A 9,716-nucleotide genomic window follows, 5' to 3' on the forward strand; every position below is an offset into this window, starting at 1 on the left:
AACATTTATGTGGTAAACAGGATGTTGAATGAATCACTTTACTCGACAATATTCGATGGCTAAATCATTTGGGTCACATTATGGGATTATGCAGTACATGTGCAAAGCTGCACGCAAAACATTACGCAATATAAGCACTGGTTTCTGTGACGTATGTTACATGTGTATGTTTCGAGGTGTACAAGCTAAAGTACTGATCCGATTAATGTATAAATGTGTACGATTGTACAGAAGAGACGGTGCTATAAGATGATTGTAATTTTAATCGAATCCATTTATCATCCCTTCTTGTCCCTTATTGTCATTGGTACTAAATTTCAAGTTTCTGCGACGTCTCCTTCATTGTTACGAACTATTGCACATGTTGATAGTTGTTTACCGACCGCGGCGCTGAAGCGCATTAACATGGGTTAACGTTTTGTTCATTTTTGAGAGAAATACTTGTCGGATTTGATTGTGAATGAGCTCGATTATCAAATAGGTGCTCTTCTTCGTAACATGTGACAACCAATTGAAACTGACGTAAAATGTAGGTGTTACGTCACAAACAAAAGTTTGTCGTCGATTTGAATAGGGTTAATATTTCGTTTTCGCCTAGATTTTCAAGTATGGTGGTTTTGTGACACTTGTGGTTGTCTGTGCAACATCTCCTTCAGGGCAACGTACAATTGTTCACTTTGTGACATATTTACCGCCAACGGCGCTAATACGCGCTATGCTTAGCTTCATTTTTTTCTTATACTGATTTTGGATACCCTTGTGGTTGATTGTAGGCAATTTCAAGCTTGTAATAGGTTTATTTTATTAAATAATCAATGAAGCGTAAACACGTATTTCTTCCTTGCTGTTGTGCCTTTCGTCGCCTTTCCGATGCCTATAGGAAAACCGCCTATGTGCGTGTAGGCGAGAATCTTCGTCGGTGCGTATCTTCGGTCAGTGACGTAATTTCGGATGTGACGTCATAACTTGACCCCACCTTTATTGTGACGTAATTTGGGGTTTCCCCGGTTTCTTGAACATAGGTACGTACGATTCCGCACTAGACCTCAGAGAATGTTTTACACAATGAAGAAACTAAAGATAGCCTATAACATATGCGGTAATAGTTTATGTTTACTTTTATATTTTGTCCAAGACAAACCTTAAATATCCTTACATTTAAAAAGCCTTTTATTGCAAGTCTGCATAAAAAAACAGTTTTGCGATTGCGAACATTTATTTGTACATCATAACAAACAACAATCGAATAAAATTACATTTGATTTTGTATGTTAATAAGAGCATGCTTAATTGGCTTCAGTTCAGCGGTTTACAAATTTCTCACGAAGAAACGTGATGAAGATTTTGACGTCATGCATAGTGGACATGTAACCGAGTGAAACTCGCAACGCACCGACTGGTTTGTCGTCAACTAAATCTATCTTTCCACATTTATATCCCAACTAAAACGAAAATGGTCTTGAAAATAACATTTCTTACAAAAAGAAGTTATGTTGTTTAACCTTGTACATTTCTTTTAATTTTTCATCCCCAATTTCCAGCAATCGGTTGCACGAGCCGTAGTTGCAGAAGCAGCCTCCGCGTAAATGTATTCCCTCAGCAGCAGCAGATTCAAGGACCGAAATAAAACCGATGTAACTTTAATTTAGGAATAAACATAAATTTAGGGAAACGTTTGCATTCCAACCAAACAGCATATACCTTCCATCATCTTTCAATAGATTGAAAGAAATAATTGCACCTTGTTCATTTTGATTTTTGTACCTGCTTAGGGCGTAGATTTCACAAACTCTTTTACCATTCCTATGTGACATTGTTTGCATGGAATCCAACATTCTAACGAAAATTCTTTTGCAATTCAACGTTTTGTTGTCAAGAGTTAACAATTTACGGCAAGCACCTTTTAATTAGCGAAAAAACGTGTTTGGATACGTTTTCCATCGAACCAGCAATCCGTTGCAGAGTATGAAAGCCAAATTTTAATGCCAGAATGTCAAGATATCCAATTGTTCCTTCCTCAAACCTGCCAAATATCGAAAATTGACAAAATAAAAAATGATTAGGGCGACAACAGACCTTATAAAAAGATTTATTAAGGCATTGCCAGAAAATGCTAAAAGGCAGCTATGTAAAGAAAGTTCGATGTAACAGGTGGGACCTTATATTCTGGTCTAAAGTATTCCTTACAAATATTTCTTCAACTTAGTTTTATTACACACGAAAGAAGCATAGTATATGTAAAAAATGTTTTGTATTTTGTACCTTTAGAATTAGTCTAAAGTAAAAGTTCAAAGATTCAAATATTTTTTTAGGAATTTTTGCGACCTAAATTTTAAATGTAAACCTTTCGTGCAGTTGTGCTTTCAAAGCAACAAAACTTTCCGAAGCAGTATATACGTCGGTCGTTCCTCCACCGAAGTATTGCTTTTTGTTCAGGACATTACTTGCATGTTTATTAACCAAAAGTGCCCCAATACCTGAAGTTGAATTGCAATTTTACATGTAAAGAAAATAGGTGAACAGTTTAGACGAAACCAGCCTACTATCAATTAACATACCTGTAGGAAAGCCAAACATCTTGTAAAAAGACATACACACAAAGTCTGCTGGATACTCAGCTAAATTTAAAGGAGAGGTTGGCACAAAAGCGGCAGCGTCCAATAAAACAAACCATCGGCCAAAAAAAGGTTCGCTATCCTGAGTACCTGTTGTCATTTGAAAGTTGTACGATATGTTTTAAAAGTTATATCTGCAATCTGTAGTCAATACCTTTGGCCAAACTCAGTCCATTTTGGTGTATTTCATTAATCCAGTTTAAAGGATATCTGCGTCCTGTAAAGTTGCTTTGCGCAGGATAAGCCAACAGGTTTGAAACCGTGCTCTCCCTACACGAATAAGTAAAAATGGTTGTAACTGAAACTTATTCACACAACAATATACTAAAGCGACAAAACTTTCTTTCTTACTTTTCTTCTATTTTGTTTATTAGAAATAAGCCTAGCTCCATACAGGTGTGAGCTATGTAGAATTAATTAAATTAACGTTAATTATACCCAAAAGTTTTGCCATCAGCAGATCCGCAACCTTTTTCCACAATACTGCTGTCATATTTGTTGATTTCGTTAACGTGTTCGGTATCCCTAAAAAGATCACACGTTTCAGTATTACTGTTGTCTATATCCCCACAAAAATTTAAATTTAGAGTAATGTGTAATTTACCGAGGAATTTGAAGACAAAACACAAATGCACCATTCTCATTTGCGACTTGCCGCATTCCAACAACAGATGTGTGATTGTCTTCCAAGTAAGCAAAACAGGATTTTCCTGCGCACAACGAATCACAAGTAAGATAGACAATTTAAACCTCTTAAAATCAAACGCAATAACTATACCTGACTTCCAATTAAATGCCTGAGCAAGTAATTTTAAACTTGCTGTAGTGCCAGAGGTAAAAATAACGTCATAATCATTTTTTGTTACATGGAAATGGCTCAGGATTATGTTGCGAACCTGGGAATTCATTAAGGGAAAAATAAAAATTGGCGCATTTGTTGGTAAAGGGTGTAACACCAATATCAGAGAAAAAACATTAATCCTAACTAAAAGTGAAATTAAAGTTTAGTGCCACTGAAAATTTTCTGTTGCAAACAAGCATAACAAAGTATATGCGGCTATTTAAAATTGTCACAATTTACACGTATAAGTGAAATTTCAACAATTCTATAAATAGTTTTGCATTACGAAACCTCTTCGACAACATTTTTCATACGATCGCTGCTGGGATTGCCGCTGTGTGGATTTCCGTACAAGTTAGTTTGCAAACATTTGGAAAATTCCTTCACTTGTTTTTCGGAATAAAGAGAGGCACCGGTGAAGTCCAAATATACTTGATCTTCAAAATATGATTAAATTTTGGAAAATCTTCAATTGCATTTTAAAACTAACATTTTAATATTTATTGTATATTTACCTTTAAATCGGGAAAACTCCTTTTTACGAATATATTTAAGATTTCTTGGATACATTTCTTATCTTGTGTCTTTTCTCTGAGTTATACTTCTTTAGAGGTATGCGCTGTTATTTCACCAGCTTTCAATTTCGAAGCAGAGCATTACAGTTTGCACTTTTAACAGCAACCCTTTTAATGTTTTTTTCCACTTGGGAATTAGTGGCAATTAGTAACAATTGCAAGTCATATTTCTCCCTTCTTTTCAGGGGGCGGGATAGTGACACGCCCTATAATTGCAAAAAGGCAATCGTGATGATGCGCTTTTACTATAATTAGGAAGTTATTAGGGAACTCGAAAACAAAACCACGTCATTTACTTTTCTGGCGCTGATTCATGTAATATGTTTTGCAGTCTCAGATTTAACTTAGGATAGATTTGTAATTTGCAGAGATGCTTCTCGTACAAACTATGAGGCTGAATTGTCAAAGCAAAGTAAAAATTAAATCCGTTGAACCTGCGTAGAACCCCATTTAAAAGCAAATCATACCTACTTACTTTGTTACTCTCTTCCTGTTTGACGTATGTAGCATACAGATTAATAAACTGATATTGTACGAAGAAGCGAATGGAGACACACAAGTTTTTCTATGTCTGTGTTTTTTCAGTGGCCCGTTTCTGGAAGCAGTTTTGGAAGGACAACGGAGTTATATATAGCCTTTGTGGGAACGCCAAAATAGAAAAATAGCGAACCCAACGACAAGGTTATAAAATACTGCAACGGTGTCTTTACGTTCTATATGTCTTCTATATCTAAACGTAACATTTTTAAGACTGTGATTGTCAAACATTTCAAATTTCAAAAAATAAAATAAATAAAAATTAATACTCTTTTCTGCCTCGGGTGGTGCAAATGTTTTAATATTGTCATTTATACAAGTGTGACCTCCACCCGGTGGACAGATCTTTTGATGCAAAACACAATATGGTCGATGAACACATACACTATGCAAAACACAATAATAGCAAAACAACCCAAGTATGTGCCTAATTGTGCAAATTGATGTTGAGTGATAAATGAACAGGTATTTCTCGTGCACACATACAAGCATAGCTATACGCAAGATAATAATTTTGTACTCTATGCATTTCAATATTTCTAATGCCTAGCGACCTGGAAACTTTATTTCAGATGTATGAACGTATATAAGACTGTTACTTGTTTGAAGACTGTCTTTTTTGTCTTGCTCTCTGCGCAACAAATGATATGGGGTCATAGCGCTCAGTGAATTATTTACAACAGTGCGTCTTTGCATTTCTCGAAAAAAAGAATGACTATTTTCGGTTTGTGGTTCTAAGTTAGATTTTAAACCAACGCGACCATTTGTTGAAGCAGTTGGAATTGGTCTTTCGTCGCTACTGAGATAAAATGGCAAACTTCTTTCATACGTTCGTGGGGTTTCAACTCCTGAGTTACCTCTTTGATTAAAAATCTAAAAAAAGGAAAACCAGATTGAAAATCTATTTAACAGTTGTTTATGGTCAATGTGTTGTAATTTTGGTGGTTTTTAGGCGCAGATTTTTGAGTATAGCCTTTTGTTTGAACTAGTATAGCCTATGCAAACAATAAAGAAAATGTCCACACAGTAAAGTAAATTTAAAAGATACCTGGGAGTAACTTGGTTTGCACATGTTTGGAGAATTAAAAGGCATATGTTGGGGAGAGTCAGATGAAAGCCTGATACTTGAGATGCCACTATCAGATTGAAGACTGTCGGGCGTGTTTACACCAGTTATGGGGAATTGGCTTTCAAATGAAAAGTTGTCCTGTTTCAGTTTATCATATGATTCCCGACTGATTGTTATAGGTTGCTCAGTAACTTTAAAACTTTTATTTGCCTGAACCATTGTCTTCACTTCACCTTTGTTAAATTCCTATAAGAAAAAATATATAAAAGCTATTTCGAAGCACATTTTTCGTTATAACTTAATAAATAATTCAACGCGATGCAAACAATAGAAAATAGAGCACTATTTCAACAACTTAAATCAGATAAACAATTTTCTTACTTGAACCAAGCACATTTCAAGGGGCTTTCTTTCACTGTTTTCGTTTAGGTTGTCTTTGATAGTCACAGCACTTGCAAACTGAACACTTGATGTTTCAGCTTTTAGAGCTTTTTCATCGTTTGGTGTCTAAATGTGGTTAACATATTGTCAATGACATATTATTAATGCCACACTTTATGCATAGGCTGCCCCTAAAATACGACAAATATTACCTTTGTTGATATGAGATCTTTATATTCCTCATTACGCGTGAAATCTGTACAATACTGCGTTGTAACTGTTCTGTATTTCCGTGTTGTACTATACAAACACATGTTATGTGGTAGCTTTTAAGCTTGCATAAAGTGTAGTATTAACAAAGCAAGCTATAGTTCTGGCCTTACTTGTTTGGGACTTGCGTTGCTTTGCTGTTATCTGGAACTGTTTGCACTGATTTGTCGTTGTTCAATTTTGGTTTTCGAAGTTTCTGAAAGCGAAATACGTTTAGTTGGTAAGGGTAGTTATTGCCCGGGGGTATCGGTTGACTTATTTTTCTAGATAATCACATACAGTAAAACTCAGTTAAACCGGATACGATTTTTCCGATAAATTTATCCGGATTAGGCGATTATCCGAATTACCCGAAGAAGTTTGTTTCAAGCCTAACGTTAGTAGGATATCGCAAAAATCTCCTTCATGGACACAGTAAAGTCATCTTTGTAAACTAAAGATCCAATTAGCACTGCTACACGTGTTTATAACTTTACACGTTGATTACCAAATGGGCGAATTGACTGTTGTACGTCATACGCACGACTTTATGCAGTCGATAAGGTCGTAACGGTACGCAGTTATTATGAATCAACATTCAACAGAAATACGATTTAGTGTACCAATGCAAAATTGAAGCGGGAAAATCCACCCAAATACGGATTACGCGATGCCAAGAGAGCAACTTTTATCCGAAATAGGCGAATCATTTGTTTGTACAAACTGACGAAGTTTCTGATAAATCGAATCCGGATTGACTAGGGTTGAAAGTAAAAAATCGTAGTGAAACGATTGAGTGTTTTCGTCAACTTCTTAAAATTTTTTAAAAAAAAATTAAGTTGATCGCAACTATTTGGGATATACCAGCCGATGAGTTCTTACCAGAACGGTGTACCAGCATGAATTATTTTACCGGAACGACGTTGTGACTTATTTTCAGCACTGGTATTACACGAGTTCTACTGTAGGCCTATATGACTATTTGTTGCTGTAATAGTAAAGGAAACCTTTCGATTATCTTGTGATGAAAACGAATGGTACATACCTCGTAACGCTTTTTTATTTGAGTCAATTGAACCGACAAATCATTACATCTGCAAAGGTTTACAGACGTAAATTACCAATAAATTTACGCAATGAAACAAATAAATTTACCTTTTCTTTTCATGTTGGATTTGCTGTTTGGCAAAACTTAATTTTTTTTCTGTCGCAAGCTGCTTGTTACGAAGTCGCTCTACGGCAGATGTCTTCAGGGCAAAATATTAATTATTAATAAGTATTTGATAAAAGTCGGAAAAAACAGCTAGTACGTTACTTGGTAAACGATATATATGGTAACATTGAGAGCACAGGTGTTAGGAATTATAATCCGATTGCAAAAGGCTTACTCACTTTAGTATTGTCGCCCCCGGGGTAAAGTTCGCGGAAAGTCTTTTTTAACTTCTTTTTCAGAATCTCTATCTCATTATTTTTGTACGATAGTTCCAGTTGCAGTTGGTAACACTTGGTTCCCCAATCGACAAAATCACCTGTGGCCACCATCGTTTTGGGATAACGCCCAGGTTGAACTTTGTCACAGCATGTCTCTTTAGTTTGCAAGCTCACAGACATGTTTTTCTCCACAGAAATTTTGTGTAACTTTCCTGCGATTTCTAAGAATATAGATCAAAATACTTGACTACCCTAAATGTTACAGCTATTTGTTTGGCTACTGTTTGAACACCTTATAATCCACTATAAAAGAACGAGCAAGTCAAAGACCAGCCTATTTATCGTGATAAACTGTCCTATCCATCACTACACAGCAACAAAGCCTGATAAAACCATTTAATGTTTACACACCAACTCATCCCGAAAAAGGCAAATACAACTCACTGAAAAGATTCTACACTGGTTCAGCAAATAGTAAGAGCCGCTGATTGCTGCTTTGTCGACAAATCATCAAACCAAAGATTTTTTAGGGAAAAAGTATTGTGCTGTCGCAGCAGCGTTTGGAACATTACCACGACTTACGCAATGGTTTATCGCAGCCGACAAAGAAGGCAAAAGGGTGTACTTTGAGTCCAATTTTACACCAGTATACGAGCGTGCGTCTATGATTTATGGAAAAGCAAACTAATCTAGCAACCGCAGGGCAAACAAATCAAAATGTATCGTAAGTAACCGCCCAGTCATGTTCAAACGAGTCCGAACAAATCTTGACTTAAACTTTCCATAAACACAAATACCCTGTAATTTGCGAGGGATTATTCCAGTGAAACGTGCAATCTTCTTTTTAATCTACAGTTTCAAGTAAGCTTTAATGGTTTGAAGACAAGCAAACACTCTTTTTGGTGCTTTACTTGCTTTCCTTTGTTTGAGAAGCTTTACTGGGACTTTGTTTTAGGAAAAGACTCTTATAACTCATTGCAGAAATACAATTTCTTCTGGCGATCTGTTCGAAACGGTATGTCTTATTCATGTCTTTATCAGCCGTGTGAAAATGAAATTGTATTGAAATTGTTCAGGGTGGTGGACATAATAACATATTATACACATCTAAGTGTTAGGTACTTGTAGCCTACTAAACATGTCTTGACGAATCCCATCTTTGTTCAATTTCCGTAGGATTACAGGCACGGAATTACGTTCTAATAATTCAGTATTGGAAAAATTTGCGATTAGTCAAGAATACTTCTAAATTTCCTGTTCATGGATTTTTCCGTTGCAAATAAAAAATAATTTCCTTGGTAATTTGCGTAATGTACACTTCAAACATTAACATCATATAGGTATACTTTTAGCAGACTATAACCAAAAATGTTACAGCAGCCGAACAAGAAACGAGATATTTGATCTGCAGCTTTGTAGTTGCACTAGCTGTTAGGACTTGAGAGTGCTGACGCCATGTAGATTCTCTCATAAAGGTCAGTTCACCTTGACACTGACGACTAACCTACCTGCTGTCAGAATTCTCGTTTCCTCAATTGGCTTGATATTCCAAAATATATTTTTTAGAATAAATAGAACGGATATTCCGAATAGTATAATTATCATGGTACAAAGTTTGGCAAAGATTCTTTAATACCATTGATAATCATCAGTATTATTGGGAAGTAATATAGGATGCCCATCAGAATCTTCTAAATATATCAGTTTAGGATAAATCACAAAGATAATAATGAAATACACAAACAGTAAACTTTATGAGCAATACCTGTATTTCATTGGTTAGAGTTAACACGTAAAATGTGACGCATCACACATATAGAGGACACCGCAAGGTATTGCAGAAGCAATAACGTTGTTATTTTATCTCGTAACAAAGATAAAACGGACAAGTTTACGACAAGGTACCTCCCCGACTAAGGGTTAATTTCAGGCAAATGCCGTATCTGCCCCGGGCACGTATGTAATTAAACTACAAACAAATAATACCTCAAACCAGATAAAACGGAATATAATTGCTT

General features: G+C 35.7%; 2 protein-coding genes across 2 annotated transcripts; both read right to left on the minus strand.

Moving 5' to 3' along the window:
* Positions 1 to 1,301: 1,301 nt before the first annotated feature.
* Positions 1,302 to 4,026, minus strand: LOC145902911 (molybdenum cofactor sulfurase-like). Its single transcript, XM_082990999.1, has 12 exons — positions 3,972 to 4,026; positions 3,748 to 3,893; positions 3,394 to 3,511; positions 3,220 to 3,325; positions 3,054 to 3,140; positions 2,782 to 2,885; positions 2,559 to 2,705; positions 2,345 to 2,477; positions 1,901 to 2,023; positions 1,702 to 1,836; positions 1,503 to 1,638; positions 1,302 to 1,442 (listed from the first exon to the last, which is right to left on the minus strand). Exons 1-12 carry the CDS (start codon positions 4,024 to 4,026, stop codon positions 1,302 to 1,304), a joined length of 1,431 nt encoding a protein of 476 aa, XP_082847125.1.
* A 915-nt stretch (positions 4,027 to 4,941) lies between these two features.
* Positions 4,942 to 7,907, minus strand: LOC145903567 (uncharacterized). Its single transcript, XM_082991660.1, has 8 exons — positions 7,660 to 7,907; positions 7,423 to 7,514; positions 7,313 to 7,361; positions 6,402 to 6,484; positions 6,231 to 6,318; positions 6,019 to 6,144; positions 5,617 to 5,883; positions 4,942 to 5,441 (listed from the first exon to the last, which is right to left on the minus strand). Exons 1-8 carry the CDS (start codon positions 7,876 to 7,878, stop codon positions 5,115 to 5,117), a joined length of 1,251 nt encoding a protein of 416 aa, XP_082847786.1. The 5' UTR covers positions 7,879 to 7,907; the 3' UTR covers positions 4,942 to 5,114.
* Between the last annotated feature and the right edge of the window lie 1,809 nt (positions 7,908 to 9,716).

The sequence above is a fragment of the Ascidia mentula genome, chromosome 5, assembly GCF_947561715.1.
Source record: "Ascidia mentula chromosome 5, kaAscMent1.1, whole genome shotgun sequence".
Taxonomy (NCBI): domain Eukaryota; kingdom Metazoa; phylum Chordata; class Ascidiacea; order Phlebobranchia; family Ascidiidae; genus Ascidia; species Ascidia mentula.